The 21978-nt window shown below is 33.3% G+C and overlaps 1 protein-coding gene across 3 annotated transcripts in view; it reads left to right on the top strand.

The window, feature by feature from the left end:
* The window catches only part of LOC149540521 (uncharacterized), a 67153-nt gene extending 46653 nt beyond the window's left edge, over positions 1-20500 (top strand). Inside the window, exons 8-13 of one of the 3 annotated variants that reach the window (XR_016356412.1) lie at positions 18929-19017; positions 19106-19165; positions 19249-19356; positions 19452-19599; positions 19844-20267; positions 20394-20500. Coding sequence is in view for 2 of the 3 variants with exons in the window: in XM_089801607.1 (XP_089657733.1) it covers positions 18929-19017; positions 19106-19165; positions 19249-19356; positions 19452-19574 (380 nt within the window). In the remaining variant the exon portion in view is untranslated. Of the gene's footprint in view, positions 1-18928; positions 19018-19105; positions 19166-19248; positions 19357-19451; positions 19600-19830; positions 20336-20393 lie in introns of those variants that run through there. The other 2 variants (XM_089801607.1, XM_089801606.1) reach the window with 2 other exon arrangements.
* The last annotated feature ends 1478 nt before the right edge of the window (positions 20501-21978 follow it).

Genomic DNA, 21978 nt, shown 5'->3' with positions numbered 1-21978 from the left:
TACCACATGAAATGTCCTCATATCATTCCATGTGATATACAACATTGTGTATTTAAAAAGTTACCATTATGCCATGTCCTTAAATACCATCTCATGCAATTGTTGAGATTATGTGTGTTGCACACATTGCATAATATTGTTATATTGTTAGCCGATAGGCTATTATAGGTGGGCATTTCAGCCAAACTTGTCCATTCATTCAAACCGGAAACCGGATCCCATTAGTTGTATTCATAGCTACTCAATGAACAATTAATGTTAATGTAAATCCTGTATCAATCTTCAACACTGACTATATTTATTTGATCTCTAGATCTTTTAATATCTCATATTGACTTCTTTTAGACACATATTTCGTCCTATGCATATCTTTTGCGCTCAGTAGAAAACATTAATTGCCTACGTATACTCAAAATATTAAAAACAAAAAAAAGACACTCTACTCGGATGTCAAAAAGTTAATTCACCCAATTGCCTTCAATACAGGGGAAGGAGTAGAAAGAACAAAACTAGTGCACAGCTTTTCTTTTCTCTTAAAATAATCTAAACTTCTGTGGAGCCACTAAACTCAAAACCCTCGGTTTTACGACCATAGAACCCTTCTCCATTCAGAAGCAGGTTGGTCATATGGCGCTGCGAAAGAAAGCTCCAAATGCGATTATGATATCAGCATAGCATATCATTCCGTTCGTTATCCATACAACCAAGGTATTTTCTCACCCCATTTTTCTCTGCAAATCTGCACACCAGCAGGTCAATGAATACCCACGATCTCACGATTGTTTGTTTGATACCCACCAGTTTCAACAAACAGGTTTTTATTAGTTGGAGTGCACGCAGTCTAATCTCATTCTGGAACCCTTAAATCGTTAATTCAATATGCAATTTCAGTTCACAAATTGTGTTCTTTGATCAGGATTAGAATCTCTGTTCCAGGATTAATATGGAATATTATGAAATGTAATGATTGTAGCTGTGCATTATAAATCAGAACATTAGTATCATTGACGATTCTTATGATTTTGAATTAGACGTGTTGTGGAAATCCTGCATATAAGATTGGGGGATTGTGAGTTATTCTGATAAAGTTTCTTCTTTATCTCTTATTGAAGTCCAACATCTTTCAAGAGATAAGGAAGTGATATTTCAATAGAATGTCCCAAAGATGTGCCACCTATGAAATGCACATCATAAATACCAACTCATCAAGGGCCCATTTGGCAATAGGAATACAAGCGGAATAGGCATATGTAAGTTCTTAAAATTTTGAATTCTTCGTTTGGATGCACCAAATCAGAATTGGAATACGAAATAAAATAGGAATACATATTTCAATTGTGGCCCAAAAATGAGGTTTTGCAATTCCACCCAAATAGGTGGAATTGGAATAGGTATTCCTGTTCCAGTTTTATTTATTTTAGAAAACATAAATTTTTGGGTCTGCGAATTCCCCATCAAATTCTAGCTGAACCAAACAAAGAATAGGAATATCTACCCCCATTTTCTATACCAAAATAAGTATTCCAGAATAGCTATTCCTATTCCGCAGCCAAATGGGCCAAATGTAATATCAAGGGCGATACACAATAATTGGTTGAGATGAAGTTGCAAAGTCGTGTCGTCTGATATAATGCTCTATCTGCCTATATTCTAACTGTGGAACAATACACATGGTATAGGAGTTGTTAGGATCCATCTCGAGGAATGCCAAGGAAATTCCAACTATAGTAGCAGAGCAAAATTTCAATCTTTAGGAGCAGTTTGGTCATCATCTTTTAGTGTTATTATTTGTGTTTCATCTGAAGGAGAAGAGGCTCTTCAAATGCATTTTGTTTATATATATATAGTAGGGATATATTTGATTGGGTTTTTCTTCTACAAATAGGAGGTTTTCAATGATAATTTGTTGTGTAAACTGGACTTGTGCATCTTTTTCATATTTCTTATATCTTTTTTAAAATCAATTTTAATTATAGTTCCTCTTTGTCATTTTGAAGGTCAGCCAAATCCCAACTTTTATTCTTCTTAATTTTTTCTTTCATTGCTTCACACTGAAAAAACACATCCTCATTAAACTACATTTTCTATTAGAGATCATAGATGTGATCCAATGTTGATTTGGACTATTTTGCATAATTATCATTTAAAAAATGTATTCCCTTATTTCATGAATATTGCAAATCTAACATTTAATTAATAGATGATAACCATTCTAATAACTTATTGCATAATTTTTGTTACAAACATGTACACCTTGATTTAGTTCTTTCATATTGGTGAGAAGACTACCAACACAAGCTTTCAAAGGAAATGCATTTTCCTATATTCCTTTTGATCAACAACCCTAGATATTGATCTACATAATGCTTGAAATGAAGTTGCATACTATTTTCATAACTATAAACCTATATTTGCAAGTTAGCTATGATTTCCTATGAGATTTGCACATTCACAAGATCCATTTATATTCTTGAATTCTAAATACTTTTTATCAAATATAATTTACAAACCAATGGTGGGAAAAATTGTCATCCATGTAACTGTAATTTCTATTGCTTCCATGTTAAGACGGCAACGAAAATTATCACAAGGAAAATATTAGAGAGATTTATCAACTTGTTGAGAGACGATGATCCATTTTTATGTATTTATAAACTTTGATGTATGGAAGTAGTGTTGAGAAGGGTAGCGTGATAGTTACTCCACATATCTATAGGTTAGATCACTTTAGCTGTTCACCACAAATAAAGGAAAACATTCATAAAAAAATTGCATACAAAATAATTAGGGAAAAGCATTTCAAAATCACGTGTTGTGTATAAATAACAATAAATTTAAATTTAAAATAAATATATTATAAAAGCATTCAAATATGGTTTCATAAAATAAATTTACCCTATTGCATACATGTCATTATTAAGAAAGAACAAAAATCTAATAAATTCAAAATAATAGAATATAATTAGAAAAAGTCACTTCGCAAATAGTAAATATCTTTAATTTTCAAAAGGGCAAAGGAAATATTTTATTAGAATATGAGGGATTTTAGATGTATCAATGAAACATGTATCTCTATACATTTCTATGAAAAAATTGAAGTCATGTTAGTTTGTGTTTCACTTTGGCAATTGAGTCTCAAGATCCAAAGATAGCGGAATGATGCAGATGGGTCGCTATCAATTTGCATAAATTTTAGATCTCATCAACATCAATGCTTAGATCTGTTGACACCTTTGGTTTATTGTTATACCTTCACATAAATTCCAAATTAGATGAGTGTCTTGCATATATCAATGTACAAGTGCAATAGTAGAGAGAAAATCTCTATTCAAAGAGTAACAGAAAAATGAGTGCATATTACATTCCTGATTAAAATTATTGATAATGTTATATGGATTTGTGCTAGTTAGAGAAAGTATTTAAATATATATCTTGAAAATCAAGGTTCAAGATCCAATAATAATTTATTTTGAATATAATAAATAGCTCCATTTTTCACCCATGGTCAAATCATGTTATTATATTAATTTCATAGTACATGTGTAACAAATATCATGGCAAAGGATGGTTTCGTGTCTCAAATTTCTACTTCCAACTATATGTATAGATCATTGAACCTAATTATCACTAAATAAGTCATATGTGTTTTTACTATTGAAGTAATTATTTTAAGAAAATTAGATATATAAATTTATTGTTGTGCTAAATACAAAAATGAACAACAATATTGTGTAACTAGGACTATAAAATAAGTGGGACCCACAAAGAATATAAGAGACATTGTGCAGTCCAAGTACCTTGATATTGCACTTCATGAATAATTCTACAAATCTGAAATCATAATTTAGAACATTGAATCCCTCCCAACTATAAACTTGGTTGCTAAATTTTAACTACTATTATAAAAATCCAACCTAAGGAAAAGCTTGTAGTCTAAGCATCTCCATTTAATTCCCAAGGATGCCACAAGTCAATCTTACAAAAAGAAAAATATACATTTGGTGAATTTAAATGTTTATGAGTGGATTTATTTAAGTCTAGTGATGATCTTTAGCAACAACTTAGTTCTTTATGATATATCTTTAGCGAATTAAAAAATTGGTGATTGAATTTAAATGTTTATGATTGCATTTAGTTCAATCCAATGAGGATCTTTACCAACAATGTAATTCTTTATGATATTTTTTTTAGTGAATTAAAAAATTGGTGATTGAGTCTAGAAATGATGTTTCTACTACCTTGCAATGTTTGCTCTTTACACTACATTTTTTAATAGGTTATTACTCTTTTGGTTTGAGATTGATATTATTCTCATCTTATTGCACGAAGTGTGTGTGTGTGTGTGAGTGTGAGTGTGAGTGTGAGTGTGTGTGTGTGATTTCTTGGGCTATTGATGTTCGAATTTAGATGTGCAAGAAAGTCCATGGGATTAATTCAGAGAACTAAAACCAAACTTACGTGAAACAGTGAGCCACGGTTACATCTATTGAGAGACAAAACCTCATTTGTAACAGTGTTTTATTCGTAAATGTAAGTAAGTAGGAGTCATGTTTGGGCTGCATTACAATATAAGATCAAATATGACCCATACTATAAGGGTGTTCTAATAGATGTTGAATCTTTACAAAATATCTCAGATACAAGTATAGACATTTTAGGCATGCTTCATACTATTGATGTTGACAATGGAATGACAAAGTTTTAATTTTACAACTATATCAAGAGTTAAAGTCACTAGGCAACCTTCGTATAGAGCCACCATTATCCTTTGACCGATATTCAAGAACGAAAAATAATCCATAAACTATTATTAGAAAAAAGGAAGAGTCTCAATTGCAACAACTCTCACTATAGAGAGAAGAACAAACTATCATGCGTTCCCTTAATATATATGACTCAGTGTGTTACTTCATTGAATTTTTAATTGGCTGCAGTTATGCATTCCAATATCATCTTTCGCTAATGTATAAAGTTGTGTTATAGGTATGGAGGTATGGTGAAAAGATGCGTCTTGTGGCGATGCAGTGCAATTTACTAATTTATGCATATTTTCATATATCCAATGTCAACTATTAGTGTTGGAATTTTTAGAGTTCACAACATGAAACTCTTTAAAGTGCATCCATCCTAAATGTTAAGATTATCTCCATAAAAATATCATATCTATCCAATTGAATTAGTAAAGGGCAAAACCACTACTCTGGAAATACAATTGTGGTTATAGAATATTTTTTGGTAAGACTCAAATATGAAATTTGCGTGCCTTTGTCTCGAGCAATACCTATGCAATCAAGTAATCAATACAGAGGTGAATCTGAAACAGCTGTGCCTCCAGCCATGTTTGCAACTATGGGTAGCATGTTTTGTCTACACAATTTGGATTATAACTCTGTTAATTACTAAGTCACAAGGTTCGAGTTCGAGTTCGTGTTCGACAACAATAAAATTCGGATGAAGTTCGACAAGGGTAAAAAGTTTGGAAAAAAATTCGACATAAAATTGTTCTTATATAAATTTGATTTTTTATATATAATAATAAATTGATTAAATTATAAAAATAACTTAACATAGATGAATTGAAATAAAATAAATAATTTAATTATTTATAAAAATAAAATAATCTTACTTCAAATTTGAAACTTTATGTATATATTTTAGTTTTACAATTGATACGTTAAAATTACAGAAAATAGATCAATGTAAACATTACAACAAATTTAAAATCATTATAATGTAAACAAAATTAAAGTTTTAATTATTTATTTAATTAATCTATAAATTAGCAAAGTGTTATTTATAGTATATGAAATAATAATTCCCCTAAACGTATGCTAAGTAATAAATATATCTTAAATATGTACATTAAATAATGTGTTTTAATTTATTATTTAGTATTGCATATACATTTGTAGGACTTAAAAATACTTTGGGGACTTGTATTATTGACTCTCATTTTGACCGCTCACCATGTTGGAAAAGGATTCGCGTTGCAAGGAATCTAGATGCCTAGTAGACAATCTCTTTGTGCGGATTTTCTTTTGCAGGGATTTTCTTTTGACGGTTGGCATGTCTTGCATCGCTACGACTTGTTCATTTCCGTCGATTCCAACATTGGCATTGCTTGCATTGATAATATTTCTTCATTTTCGGGACTTCCATTAATTCCGCCCAAGAATGTTTTTCAAAGAATCAAATGTATCATCTAAAATAGCCCTAACCCTATTTTGTACGAATTTTGGGGCGAATTAGAACGAATGCTATAGATTCTTTTAGAATTCGCCGAATTTCGAACTTCATACAAGAAATGCGGCGAACCTTGTGACACAGGTTAATTATAACCCGATGAACATTTTTTGGTAAGACTAAAATATAAAATTTGTGTGCCTTTGTCTTGTGCAATACCTATGCAATCAAGTAATCAATACAGAGGTGAATTTGAAACAGTTGTGCCTCCAGCCATGTTTGCAACTATGGGTAACATGTTTTATCTACACAACTTGAATTATAACTATGTAACTTGATGAAACTTGGCGATCTTTAATGACACACAACTAAGCAAGAACTTAGATTAAAGAACCTAGTTGATGGACTAAAATGGACATTAAACTAATATGTGCAAACTTTATGCAATGTCTATGCAGGGACCACCATTCATCCAAATTGTTAATTGATAAAAAATGAAGGAAAAGAATTGTATTCTAATTTATTTTGATTTTTAAATTATTAAAAAAATCTTCTAGACATGCAAATTTTGACCAAGCAATAAAAAATCCACGATAACAACTCAAGGTCTCAGAAACTCCTAACTTCTCTCCCTCCCTCTCTCTCTCTCTCTATCACACACACAGACACACACACACTCCTAAGATCTCTCTCTTACTAACTCCTAACCTCTCTCTCTCTCTCTCTCTCTCTCTCTCTCTCTCTCTCATACACACACACACACACACACACACACTCACACACGCACGCACACACATGCGCGCACGCACACACACAAAATACTCTTTCGACTTAAAATTGATTATAAAGTAACCCATGGAATTAATGGATAATTTCAAAACATTGCGATTTTTATCGTAGATCTTTATTTTCATCTTCTTATATTAATTAGTTTCCAAAATGAGTTTAACCATCTTGGATTTAATAATTATGTATGTCAAATTAAAAATGTTTAACTTTTTTGTTGTTGCTTATATTCCTTTCATGTTGTATTAAATATGTGACAAAAATATGCTAGGCAACCATCTTATATAGACTTCCACCTTTTGTCACTATCGGCGTACCCCTTGCTCCTTCGGGTGCAAGTGCTAGTATTATTTTATCTTATTATGTGATATTGCACCTAGGAGCACCTAGATGGGTGTGCAACATATAAAGGTTCCAATGGGATATACTTGATGAATTGTATTGTAACATTGTGATATATTTGATGTAATTATTTAATATTGGAGAAATAATTAATGTCCAATATTAAATGTGGGGTCAATGGGTTAGGTAGCACATGGTTTTAGCCACATGGTTTACGTAATACCACTTGTTGGATTTGTGAGATTTGCTACTATATAAGCAGCCACTAGGGTAGTTGTAGAGATAAGATAAGAAGGGAAAAAGACAAAAAGAAAAGTCGAGCAAGACAAGGCTTGATAAATTAGCCAATGGAGCATTTGTGAAGGTTAGAAGCATGGCATGGAATGTGTGGATTCGTGCTTGTTCACATGGATTGCTTGGTTGTGGCTATGACTTTGAAGGCTTCCATGGTTGTATTGCAATGGTGCATTGCTAAATAATACATAGTGATGGATGCTTTTAGAGGTTGGGTTTTTCCCTCAATGAGGGTTCCTCAGGGTTTATCTTGTGTCACATTTTGTGAGTATGTTGTTTATTCTCTTGCATGTGGATTTTTATTACATATTTATTTTAGATCTATTATGAGTTATGTGGAAATAGTTATATTCTTTGTTGCAAGTTTCCTTACTAGTCATACAGAGCTATGGCTTTGTTATTATAACCCTAGAGTGCATCTATGGGAATACATGAAAGGATAAAACAAAGGGCAAGATATATGAGTTGTTTATTGCAGATTTGAAGTTTTTTAATTTACTGTTATGATGGAATGTTGGCAGATTTTGGGCATGTGAAATTGTTGGTCAAATGGATTTTTTGGATGTTTCATTTAAATGTGGGTTTTAGGGGGGAGCTTCCAAAAATGACCTCTTGAGCAAAAACAGTCCTCACCATTGGATTTGGGTTGACCTTTCCATAAATTTTGATATATCCTAGTTTGGTCATCTTGGTAGAAAAATGCAAAGGTTTTATAGTTTCAGCCCATGACGGCTATCAAATTTAATTTTGTCAGAATTTTCGTCACAAAAAATAAATAAAAAAAATCACAGTGAAAATGGTAAAAAGACTATTTTGGTAAAACAACCATAACTTTTACTCAGGATGTAAAGTTTTGGACTTCTTACAATCATTGGAAAGCTAATTCAGAACACTACAATTTGTGTAAGTTTGATTTTATGATTTTAACATTCTGTCAAGTTTTAAGAGCCCTAAAGTTAGATATTATTTATTTTGAGCACAAATTAGGGCATAACTTGGGCATACAAAGTTGGATTTTGGACTTCGAGTAGTCAACGAAAAACCCTTGGAGAGCTCTATACATTGGTTCAAATTTGGTACAAGTTCGACATGATTTATTTGGTAATATATTGATCTAAATGGTTTATGATATATATTGGTCATAGTAACATTGTGAATTTATGACATTGTATTTTTGAAGATTTGGATTTGATGTCATTGTATCCTTAGTTCATGTTTCATATTGGTCTCATGATATGGTTATCAGTTTTTGGTTTGAATATGCATGATGACTTATTGGGTCTACAAGTTGTGTAGTGTTGTAAGTGGTCTATACTTACAAGTTGCATTTATGTCTTGGTTATGAGTTGTCTTTGCCAATTGATCTTTCATTATTGATGCATATTCAAATTGATGGCTTGAATTTGGGTTGTCTATGCTCTTAATCACATGATTTGTTGATCTGTTTTCATGTAGGAGTGGATGAGATGTTACCACGTACAGTCATGGTGGAGGATTGTGGTTGACTATTTTATGCTAATAGGTTAGACTGAGAGTTAGTTTTTCGGTTCATCGATGTGATCATGGTGCGATGGATTTTGGCATGACATGATTGGATATATAGGTACATCCTTGATGTTCATTGGTTTGGATTCCTGATTTAGTTATGGTGGTATATCTTCTTGATTGAAGATCATGGTTAATTGGTTTCTTTTGAGGAGCTCATGATGTGAACTTTGAGTTCTTTGATGGTTTGATGCGTTGGTTGATTTTCATAGTTAGAGGATGGTTTTTCATCATGATGTCATGTATAGCTTGGATATACAGTTAGTGGGAGCTTGTGATTGTGATGAGGTGGTAGTGCAAGATTAGTTCTTGGTTTGGTTTGTATCTTCTTAGTTTGGAGATCTTGGTTTCATTTGGTATTGACACTATGGTTGTGTGTGTGTAGATTTGAAAGATCTTCATGTCAGAGATGGATTCTATGATGCCATGGGTGACTTGGTACCACTGTTGAGTGAGAGTTGTTGACATTGATATACTTATTGAGTGTTTGCAGATGTTGGAGGTTTGTCTTAGATCATGTTGCTATAGAAGCATCTTTGACATTTGCATGGTGCGTGGAGACGGTTGCATCACGAGAACTCACAAGGTTCTTGATAAAGGTGTGGTTTATGGTTTCATTTGACATGTCCTTGGTATTATGATGGTTTCATTATTATGTCATAGTATAGTCTTCATATGCGTCTAGAGTTTTTTGACATGTTATAAAATGTTCATATGGAGCATGTTGTCTCTTTGGTTGAGATGGTTTAGATCAAGCTGTCATGTTTATGTTCTCGAGGGCATGGTTGGAATTGTGACATTGATCTTAGTTTAGTTTCTTGGTATTGAGTACATTGATTATTTGATGGATATTTCATGATATTGCTATGTTGCATTTGGAGTTGGCATAGATTGATTAGTTATAGGTGCTCATGGATACTTAGAAATGGTGGTGTGCTGATTTGTCTTGAATTAGAGAAGTATTTGTTAGAATGGTTGATGGCTTTAACAGGAAGTCTGAGGGGCATTCATCTAATATAGACTTGAGAGGAGATTATTTTTAGACAAGTCTTGGTTGGAGACTTGGATATCTTGATGAGCATTCCCATTCCCCACTTTTGGTCTAGTCGGCAGTTTACTACTTGAGAGGTATAGGCCATTATTTCTCTCAAGTACATTATTTTTATGCTTGTTTTTCATGAATATGGATCTTGAGCTATGGTACATGAGTTATTTCTGGTGGGTTCATTTGAAAGATGGTTTGACATTGGTTATCTCCTTGTGCATATTTTGTTATGTTGGTTGAGTTTGGGAGATGGTTTGACATTGAACATATTCCTTGGATTAGGAGTGGTTATTCCTTGGTTTAAAAATAGTTTATGAGTTTGATTTTCTCGCAAGAGGCTTACATCCATGATTAGTTATATGATATAATTTTGGTGTTGTGACTTTTTGTTGGGGTTTTATGGAGGAGATCATACTTGCATAGTTTATATCTAGAGGTGTGTGTAGAAGGACATGATACAGGTTATGATTTACATGGTTTCTCTTTCATCTTGGTTATCTTCCCAGATGTTTGGTTTCACTTTCATTGAATTTGAGATGGGTTGGAGATTGTGATCATTAGTTTGTGTTCATGTATGTCATGTGAGAGATGACTGTTGGAAATACAAGAGGAGTAACTGAGAGGAGAGGAGTTGATCAGTTACTACAAAAATAAATCCCAGATCCCTTAGATGTTAGTACAAAACATAAACTCTATTGAAACTGCTGTCACTCAATTAACACACAGGCACTCGGTTAACACTAATAATATGTTGTAACTCGGCAAGCACTGAAATAACAACTGTTGCTTAGCAAATATTGAATATGCAGATCTCAAGATTTTACGTGTGATTAACCTTAGTTAACTTAGTTGCATACACATAAAAGAAATATTATGAACACAAGTGGCACCAAGATTTAACGTAGAAATCCAATTTGGCAAAAACCACCAATTGCAACTAGTTACTGTTTTTCACTCTTTTGAAGTGAGATTTGTTAGGAGCTAACTCTGTTAAAGTTTACAAAACACAATGTTAGGTGTGACCCTGTTAGAGGATCTAATCACCCTGTCAGGAGTGGTTTTGTTAGAGTTAGAAAATTAACAAAAAGCTGTTAACTTAACTTTGTTAAGAGATTTGATACACTGCTACAATGGTTAGAGAGTAACAATGATATGACCTGATTGTTGTTGCAACTGTATTTGCTGATTTTAGATCTCAATTCTGGCTCGAATACTTGATCCTTCCTGATCAACTTAATCTTTGCCGCCCAACAAGGATATTCTGCTTATCCTTCCAATTCTCTTCCTCCAAGCATCTTCTTATCTTCCACACATTCTCACACATTCAATCCTCAACTTGACCTTATATCATGTGCATTGTCAAGTTGGCTTGAATACAACTTAAAATAATTAATATTCATCTCCTCAGTCGGCTAGAACCAACAAACAAATTCATAAAACTCAATATGCCAAAACAAAAAAATCCTTCATTAGCTGACCCAGCTCAGTGGACGCTAACTCTAAAATGATTTTCTTGTGTTAACCCAGTGAACTCGGTTAACACTGCAGCTTCGTCAACTTTGGTAATGGAGTGAGCTTGGTTAACACTTGTTCTATGCCAACTTTCTTTTGTTAACCGAGTGAGCTCGGTTAACATTGAACTTCTGCAAACTTCTCTTTGGTGGCCTAGTGAACTCGGTAGACACTGTCTTCTGAACTTGGTAAACACTAGAATGCTCAACAGACACATGAAATTGTCTTCATTGCCTAAGTGAGCTCAGTAGACACTGACTGGTAAAGATATGACATTTTGTGTAACATCAAAGACAATATACAATTGGTCAGTTGTTTTCAACAATGACATGGTTATTTCTTTATCTCTTTCCTTTTGTTGGTTGTGGAGAACTTGAGAAAGCATTGTAGACTTGTTTTAAGAGTTGTTTTTGTAGGATATTGGTTTTGTGTTGTGGATGTCCTTGAGACTACATGGATTCACTTCTTCGAGATGTTGTGATTGGATTGGTTACAGATTTGACATTTTCTTTTGTAGTGGGAGCTTCTTGGTATATATGTGGCAAGTATTTCTCTTGAGGCTTGTGATTGCTACATCCCAATTTTTGACCTAATATAAATATAGCCGTTGAGGTTCACATGAAGTCAGTTGACAGTTAATTTGGTTATAATCTAGTGAAATGGTAAGATGGTTAGTCATTATAATTTCAAGTGAAGATAACAAGCTAGTTGATCATTTATCACGAATTCATGGAACTGAGAAGATGGTTAACCAATATGATTATTTATGATTAAATAATTTATTATGATAATATAATTTAATTACAGAAAATTTTCTTGCAGGAAATGCGTCAAAGGGGTGGAAGCATTGTTAGAAAAGAATTAGGCAAGAGCATCATTATCACTGGGCAAATGGGTTGAGGACCTAGCGATTGAAACATGATACATCTGTGGGACCCGCATGAGCTATTAAATAAATAATTTAATTAAAAATAATCTAGTTAAAATATAAAACGTACCTCAAAGGATTTTTAATGATCTTTCACCATATATATATATGTACATATAGATATAAAAATAAAACGACACCATTATATTATAATAATATAATAAAATGATGTCACCACGTTAACGTATTTACATATACGTATGTAAATATAAATTATAACAATAATCAAACCATAATCTTTCCAACTTCTCTTCCAACCTTTTTATTTTATTTTTCCTCTCTTTTCCCAATTGATTTAATACTTGGAAATTCGAATGGGCAAATAATCTTTTTGTAACCAGTGGGAACCAAGGATGTTTGCTCTCCATTTAAGGAAGCCATGAGAGGAGTCGGACTTATTATTAATATCGTACGTTTTACACATTTCTGAAGTCCTTCCGCTGTTTTATTTCCTATTTCTTTAATACACGACTTCATCTCAGTTTTCAGTAATTTACTCCTGCCAATACCTTGCATTTATCGATGAGTAACTTTGATCAATCAGAGTGACGTCTTCCCTTTGTTGTGTAAGTAATCCGGCTAAGAATTAGAGATTGTATGCTCTGAAGGTGACATCTCAAGTAACTGGAGGAAACCGATTAGTTTTCAAGATCTTCAAAGCATTACCGAATTCTTAACAGGTCTTAAGTTATCATTCCAATATGTTTATTTTCTATAGCAGCCGGCTAGGCACAAGAATCTCTTATCTTTTGTTTAAGATCATGTTTTTAATCTTACTATATAATCCCTCTGATTTATAATGAACTTTCTTCTTACTTTCATTGTATCCAGTTGAATAGTATCTCTTGTGGGAGAGTTTTTCCAAATGCAATAGAACCTAAAAATAAAAAAGAATAACATCGAATTTCATAGCAGCAATTCTCAACATTTATCATGATGATATCTAGTTTGTAATTTATAAATTTACCTTTAAATTTAACTTTGTTCATGGCAAGTGAAAGCCAAGTAACCATGGTATGGATCCATAAATTATTATGCCACTGGATATTAGAATCAAATTCTGGAATCCTTAAAGAACATAATTATGTAATCACAGGTTGTGAAATGTTGGATGCATGTAATCTTCTTGTATAATTGATAGAATCGGTTGTTCTGAGAATTTCGAACACCTGGGACTTACCCGACTGTGTAACCAAGGAAATGGGTGATGAGGTGAGAGAAAGGAATTTGCAATAACATGAAATAGTATCAATTATGACATAACAATGTTTATCATTTTTAATATGAATTATTTAATAGCTCATGCATGATCCTGTTATTGTAATCTTCTGTTGTCAAGTCGAGGGGTGTGGTTAAACACCAGGATGCTTAGTGGATGACAAGATGGACACTGTCGGTTCCGGGTAGGGAGGGCCTTTTTCGTTAGAAATTGTGTGGGGATAAAGCTGTGGTTCAATGTTGGGTGGTAAAGCCCCTGACAATGTTTCATCTCTCCGAAAGTTGTCAGACGTACAACAGACAAAGATAAGTTATACATTCAATTGTTTGTTGGAAAACAGGTATTATCACTTTTATGATGTATATGCAAGAAGGTAAGATTTATTGAGTTATTTTATCGTTATAGTTATTTTACACTTAGATGCAAGAGATAGATTTATGGATTGTCTTTCATTTATATGAATAATAAGTACGTGCATATCATCTAATCTTATGTTATTGTCATAGTTAAGCAATCAGAAGGAAAGGAATGATATAGTGGTATCTGAAACTCTAATTGATTTCGTGGTATCCGAAGCCCTAATTGATACAGTGGTATTAGATGCCTTAAATGATCCAATGGTAATTGAAGCCCTAAGCGATACATTGGTGTTTGAAACCCTAAATGATCCAATGGTAATCGATGTCCTAATTGATACAGTGGTTTGCGATGCCCTAATTTTATATAGAGGTATTTAATAGTTATTTGATATTATTATAGTGGTGTTTGTGGATTAATCTGGGTGGTTGCAGAAGCATACCTACAATGATTTCTGATTTCAAATTCCCTAGTATGTAGATTTAAATTTCTGTAGTAAATTCATTGATGGTGTTTTAAGTTCTTAGTTAAGAAATTTTGTTTAACTATTTTTAATGGTAAATCTCTTTCACATAAACATGATTGTTATAACTGTCTTCCTATGAAGTTGAAGTAATAACTGTATTTGAGTATGTTAGTTATTAATTAAGACTTGGGAAAACAGGTTGTTATAGTGATTGCAGGTTACAGATTGGATATGTTGATGATGTGAGATTCACTTGATAGACGTTTGGAGGTATGGATAGTTGGATGGGTTTGACACTTGCTGTGGGTGCTATTTCAGCTATGGATATTTGGACAACTACGGATAAATGCGATTACCTTTGGATCAAGTGTTTGTGCTTGACATTTCAATTGATACAAGATTTAATTATCTTCTAATGCGACAGGTTGGGTGGCTTTCTCTTTGGATGGCCTCTATGTATGTCCGGTGGCAGTGGCATAATAAGAAGTGGGATCATTCATGTTTGAGAAGTTGAATACTTTGATTTTTTTGTGGGTAATAGGATTGAGTACTTGGTGTAGTTTGATCCATGATGGTGGATGTGCTAGGAGGGATTGTTCCCTTGTTCATTTATGTGGCTATGGATTAACCCTATGCAATACATATGACAAGTGGGAGATTGTTGAGATTATGCATGTTGCACACATTGCATAATATTGCTATATTGTGTTATTTTATTTTATTATGTAATGTTGCACTTAGGAGCACCTAGATGGTCGTACAACATGTAAAGATTTCCATAGAATATATTTGATGAGTTGTATTGTAACATTGTGATAATATTATATTGGGGAAAGAATTAAATGTCCAATATTAAATGTGGGGTCAATGGGTTAGTTAGCACATGGTTTTAGCACATGGTTTATGTAATACCACTTGGTGATTTTGTGGGACTTGCTTCTATATAAGCAGCCACTAGGGTAGTTGTAAAGACAAGACAAGTAGGGCAAAAGACAAAGAAAAGTCGATCAAGACAAGTGTTGATAGGCTAGCCAATGGAGCAGTTGTGAAGGTGGATTCATGCTTGTTCACATGGATTATCTGGTTGTGGCTATGATTTTGAAGGCTTCCATGGGTTGTATTGCAATAGTGTTTTGTTGAAAAATGCATAGTGATGGATGTTGGGTTTTTCCCTCAATCAGGATTTCCTAGAGTGTATCTTGTGTCACATTTTGTGGGTATGTTGTCTATTTTCTTGCATATGGATTTTAATTACATATTTGTTTGAGATCTATTATGGGTTATGTGGAAACAATTATATTCTTTGTTGCAAATTTTCTCACAGCAATATCCACCATAGTGGATTTTAAGATTCTACATATGTAACTTAACGAGATAACAACTGATGGAGCCCTGCTTTTGTAAATCAGGGTCTCCATTTAAATACCACTCTAATCACCCTTTTCTACTGCTGATCTTGTTTTTTAAAATTATTAATCCATTGCCCGTAGATCTAAACTTTCATATTGAGTAAATCTTAGACCTACTCAAGATTATAATCACATATTGTGGTTTGACCATTATATACCTTATCATGACTAGATTTGTGTTGATACATCCTATTTCCAGAATCCAAGTTCTTCATAGATATTCTACTATTGCACAGGGTTTTATATTGCTGATAACATACTCTATTGGATATTATTGATCCTGAGCATTATCCCGAGCCTGCATAGGAGGAGTGTAGAGATCTCCAGTTGCATGAACTGTAGTCATCTAAAAGCAAACATGACACAGCAGATATGGAAATTTGGAGCAAGTGGGGTTTGGAGATTTAAGTCACATACCTGGGCTTGCTGTTTCCATTCAATGTTTATTCAGTAATCATTATGAGTAATTCAGCTATCATTATGAGTAATTCAGCTACAGGCATTCAATCTGAAGGTGTTGGTTATAATAGTGAGAAAGTCATGCAATGTAACTTGAAGTTTATATCAGATTGACGATGGGGAAAGCACGATGGTAAATCACACTGCATACTATACCTTTGTTTACACAAAAACTGGGAGTCGATGCTAAGAAGCGTTGAAGAGAATGGGCCATTTAACAAATGACGACATTAACAATCACTGAAGCATTGTAGGTTTTATACAATGTAAGTCTTAAAATCTGTAAGTCTTAAAATCCCATGCATCCACTCAAGGATTGAACTCAGTTTTGAGGAGAAAACAGAACCCTCTATGTTACAGAGGAGGTTGAATTAAATACACAAAATAATAACAATTATTAGGTATACTGGAATAGTGCAGCTTAATAACGTGTGCCAGATTGAAAAGATACATGAGCATAAATATTAAATACAGATACATGCATTTCTTCTTGGCATGAATTTGGGATTTGCAGGTCTATAAACATTTCAAAATGTTACATTTACAATGTTGTGGAAGCATCTTTCACAGGTGTGTGCCATAGGTGACAAGTGGCAGTGCATGTCTTACTACAGATTCTTGGGGAGTTTATTACTTATTGGGAGGTTGTCGTAGTTTATTCTTATTGATAGGAGACAAGAGGTTATGACAACACATTTAGAAACATTTAATGCCATCTTCAATGAGATTCTTTACTCTTCCATTCTTCGGGGTATTTGATGCAGGAGCATCCTGGGTTTCTTTGTAATCTTGCACAGTAGTTCATTCTGCCTAGTTCCAATTGGGCCGACTTTGCTCACATTTAATTTTGGTATAGTTAATTATATTTGATGAGGGCTGACTTGTGGTTTCTCTATGTTCTAGAATTATCCGTAAGCCATTTTGGCAAGTATAAGTAGGGTGTTTAGGTTTAAGGTTAGGGCAGATTTTTGGGGAGAGTTCAAAAGAAAAAGAGATATTTGGATTTAAAAAGCTGATTTGGAGATCTGGAAGTTGTACATTTGTAATTGGCCGTAACCCAGAAGGCCTTACAGCTGCGCATGCATGCTGAATATTTGATGAATCAATAAATATATCCTTGTTCTCTCTTTCCTTGGTGCTGTTCCTCGTGTTTTCTTCCGTTGTGTTAACTCTTGCAGGGTGGCTTGGATAGCTGGGTGTGCCTTTGGCGCTAGTTATTCATCCTTTGCCTGCATCAGTTTTGGTAGGCTCCATTTGCAACTTCAATTGTAAAATTTATGATATTTGCAAAAGTCGAGAGGACTTTTGGTTTATGGCATAGGATTTTGGGGGGGCTTCTAATCCTTCGGTTATGTGTAAACTGCAGTTATTCCATCACTGCCTCAGGCTATAAATTGATGCTTGTTGCTAGAGGTGAAAATCTTATGAAGGTTTGAATAATGAAGAACTAGTTGAAAAGCAGGCATAATTGAAGGCGATGGATTTTCTTAGTAGTTCTTGCTTGCATATGTTATGATTTATATATGATTTAGAACAGATTTCAGATTCTCAGTGATGCCTACAAGACTAGGCTGTCATACATTGCAATTTCAGCTTTGCTATGCATTTTGCTCATTTCACGAGTATTTGGATTTTGAATATACTTTAAAAGTATTATCTTGCTGTTTTACTGATAATTTCTTTGCATTTCTGAGTTACATTTGTATGGCATTTTGGGCTGAGTGTGTGCTCTAACCTACATCTAAGTTGGCTTATAGTCTTTTCTCTACATCTTTTCAATTGCTTAGTATTGCAAACTGTATTTCTGTAGTCGAAGGTACTGGTTTTTGATTAGCTAAATTTACACTCCTGTTGGATGTATTTAGTCAGAGTCATATTTATACTTTCCAAGAATATATTGTGGCAGGGTGGATTGGTTGCTTGTAATGGAGCTAGACATTTTTCCTGAAATACTATATGTACTAAATTAAATCAACATGTATGTTTATTCATCATATTATGATCCCTGTTTCAGTTTGGTACAATTTTTTTCAGAATTATATTTAGCAATTACTTGAGGCCTTTTTGTGCTATTTTGCTTCAGTTAAACTGAATCTGGGTTGCCTTTCTATAATGAGCAAGAATAGTTCTGGATGTAATCATTTAAAGAGTTTTTTTTAACAGTGGAAATATTATGTCTATTATCACTAACCTGCATGGGAGGAAATTATGTGTTTTTGTAAATAAATATTCAATAATTAGCCATTATTATTTAATTATACACCACACTTGTTTTTTAAATGTTTTTTTGGATTTTCATGATATTGAACCCTTGTTAAGAGTTATACAGTTTATAAAATACCAAACACTGCATGTAAATTTTCTCATCTCATTCCTTTTATAGGTCAAATAAAACTGGTTTTGAGAGTACAGGAACTGCTATTACAATATGGATTCACGCAGACGGTTCCAAGCACATTTGTGTGTGCTAAGGTGAAGATAACTTTGTCAAATGTTTTGTTCCCAAGCACGTATGATGGTGTTGGAAAGATGGGGAAAATTAAGAAGTGTTATTGTGCAGGCTTATCTATTGAAGCAGCAACCTCAGAAGGCAGCTGAAGTCGTTTTAAAATTCGATCAGGCATGCTACGTTGTTTAATTCAAAATTAGTTTTGAAGACAAATGCAATAACGTGCAAATTATAAGATATGTTATTTTTCTCAGGAAAATCAGTCTGAGACAAAGAAGTCTGCAGTTAATCAGGAACTAGAACTGCTGGTAGAGACATGGCCAAAAACGGTGATTGCTAAGCAAGCTGGTGCTGACAGGAAGGTAAAGTCCAATGGTCATTGTGTTAAATATGAGCAGTTTGGTACTATTTTCTTTTTGTATCTTTCATTTCTTAGCAATATTCTTTTCATTCGCAGGTCTACTCTTCTAAGCTGAAGGAATGCATCTCTGTGATGTTCAATCATCTTCGGGATATGGGATTTGAAGTTTCATTGAATGTTGACGAAAGATATTGCACAAAAAGAAAAAAGACCATATAATTTTTAAAACTATTTTGTAATCATGGTGAGTCAGTCTACCTGATTAAATTTGATAGAAATTCTGGAGTACTTTTGGTGTTTGTAGAACCAAACCAACACTTAATTCGCTATGGTGATATCGCGTCCCCAAATCATGAGATTAATTCACAATATTTTCGGTTCATCTCAAAAACCTGAATGCTATAAATATTTAATTTGTTTTGTTGCAGAGCTTGAAATATATTTATCTAATTTACTGCTATGACTGAACACACAGTTTTGATCAACAGGCGGAACAAAAGTTGCAAGAAATATTTACGTGGTCAAGTGCTGCGGGTCGACATTTTTAAAGATGAGAATTTTTGCTTTAGTATCTATAAATCATTGTTTTTAGGGTTTCTACGGGTATTACTCTGATCTAATTCTTCCCAGAATTTTATGTTTGTATTCGGTTATTATAAAAAGCATCCTGAAAAATAAATAAAAGATTTTGTTTTATGAAAAATTCAAAATTAGTAGATAAGGACCTTTAAATCATCGATATCAAAAAAGTCTGAACTTTATATTCTTAAATCATACATACAGTTCAAATATTTTACTTGCCCGAGTGGGTGCAACATGCTGGAAGCTTGAGCTTGACAGAGTTTTCTGGAGTAAAGAAGTGAGATGTTAAACTTCCGGAGATCACATTTCGGATATGAAGCTCTCAAGAGAGTATAATTTTGGATTTTGTGTGATGATTTATTTTTGAATTAAGTTTTGTTTGTTTATGTTCTGACAAATTTGTTAGTTTATTGTTAGGTTAAAGTATATAATTGTTTATTTTCTATTGATTTATAGGAGATTTTTTGAATGTGGGTAGGAGTGTCTATAAAGGTTGCTGAGGAGTGTAACTAATAATTTGTATCACAAGAAGATAAATATAATTTGGTTCTTAATGTTGTTAATTATAGTGGATAATGTGATTTGACTCTTGAGATTGGGTCGATAAGGCCCTTTAATCTTTTTTCATGGGAAACAAGAGGAAAAAGGATTCAATCTTCTTTTTCTCGAGGAAAATAGATTTGGAAGAAGAAAATTATCCTTCGCTGGTTTTTAGAGGCATATCTTCCACGTTTGTCATTTACAAACATGAATTTCAAAGCATAAGCTACTTTCAAAAGCACCAAATAGAAACCAAAAAGTTGATTTAAGAAAAAAAAATCTCACGAAACAAAAATGTTAATGAAAGAGAATGTACGATGAACAATAAAAAGCTTGGTATGGCTTTTCCAAATGCATGTTAGTACATTTGGAGGGCTACAATTTCCTTAAGAAGGTAAGCCTTATCAATCGAACTTCTCCCAAAATGCTAATTGGTAGTATTGTAGGATCAATTTTTTTGTCAAAACATGTCATGTCTTGTTTTCTTCAGTAGTATCATAAATTGAAATCCCTTACAATTCCACACTCCCCTTTGTGCCCTTGCCTTAGTGCGTCTCCTCATAGCTCTTTCCAAGCCTATTTCTAGCCCCTTCACTTTTAAAAAAGTCATCATATGCTAGTACAGTGATCAAATTATGTGCTTTGAGTTGTGCAAGTTTCATTTGCCACTATTCCAACCTCTTTTGGATGGAATATGACATCATTGTTACGACGTGCCATAATGCTAGGTGTTATACGCCCCCAAAATTGAGCCCAAATTTGAATATGTTAGTTTGTTAGTTTGATATTTGCACGAGTATTGGGGTTTGACCTAATTTATGAAATACCTTGGAAAACTTGTATAAGAGCATCCTTTCTAATTCATAAATATACCATTCTTTCTAATCCCTTACTTCAACAAGTGTTATGGGCATTTTTTTAAAGATCTAAGCATTATAAAGCAACAAGTTAAATTGATCTTCGTGTTAACAAGCTTTTGATTGATCTTGTTTTGTGATTTCATATTGCATCAATGCTTGAGACTTTATTCGATGGACATATTTATTCATTAATGCTATCAAGTTTGAGGCATAATATGTTGATATACAACATTGTACTTTCACATTAAGCTTTGTTTATAATTACTTTATGGAAGGTTGAGTTATCACAGGGCTTGATTGAGGCAAACCCTTATACAACCCAATACCATTTTCCCTATTGTTTGCAAATATTTAGATTCAAGTGGAAATAATTATAAATCCAGAAAGCTTAGATTGTGATAGAGAACGCAATTTTGAAGAAGCCAAAAGGTGTGATTGTTGTCAATTATTTACATAGAGTATGGTTATTGACTTAGTCTAACAAATTTCCTATGAAATATAAGGGATATGGTTAGGGACATGCTTTTGATATTAAAGCAACCAAAAACTAGGGGGTTGGCCCTTAGTAATGATCAGGGATATGTTGAGTTATAATTTATTCATATCTACATCAAACACCACTGCAAGTAGGTTGCCTATTG

This window comes from Cupressus sempervirens, chromosome 9 (genome assembly GCF_028749045.1).
Source record: "Cupressus sempervirens isolate cs-2001-9-10 chromosome 9, ASM2874904v1, whole genome shotgun sequence".
Lineage (NCBI taxonomy): Eukaryota > Viridiplantae > Streptophyta > Pinopsida > Cupressales > Cupressaceae > Cupressus > Cupressus sempervirens.
The sequence above is the reverse complement of the archived record's forward strand: the minus strand, read 5'-3'. Positions and strand labels throughout refer to the sequence as shown.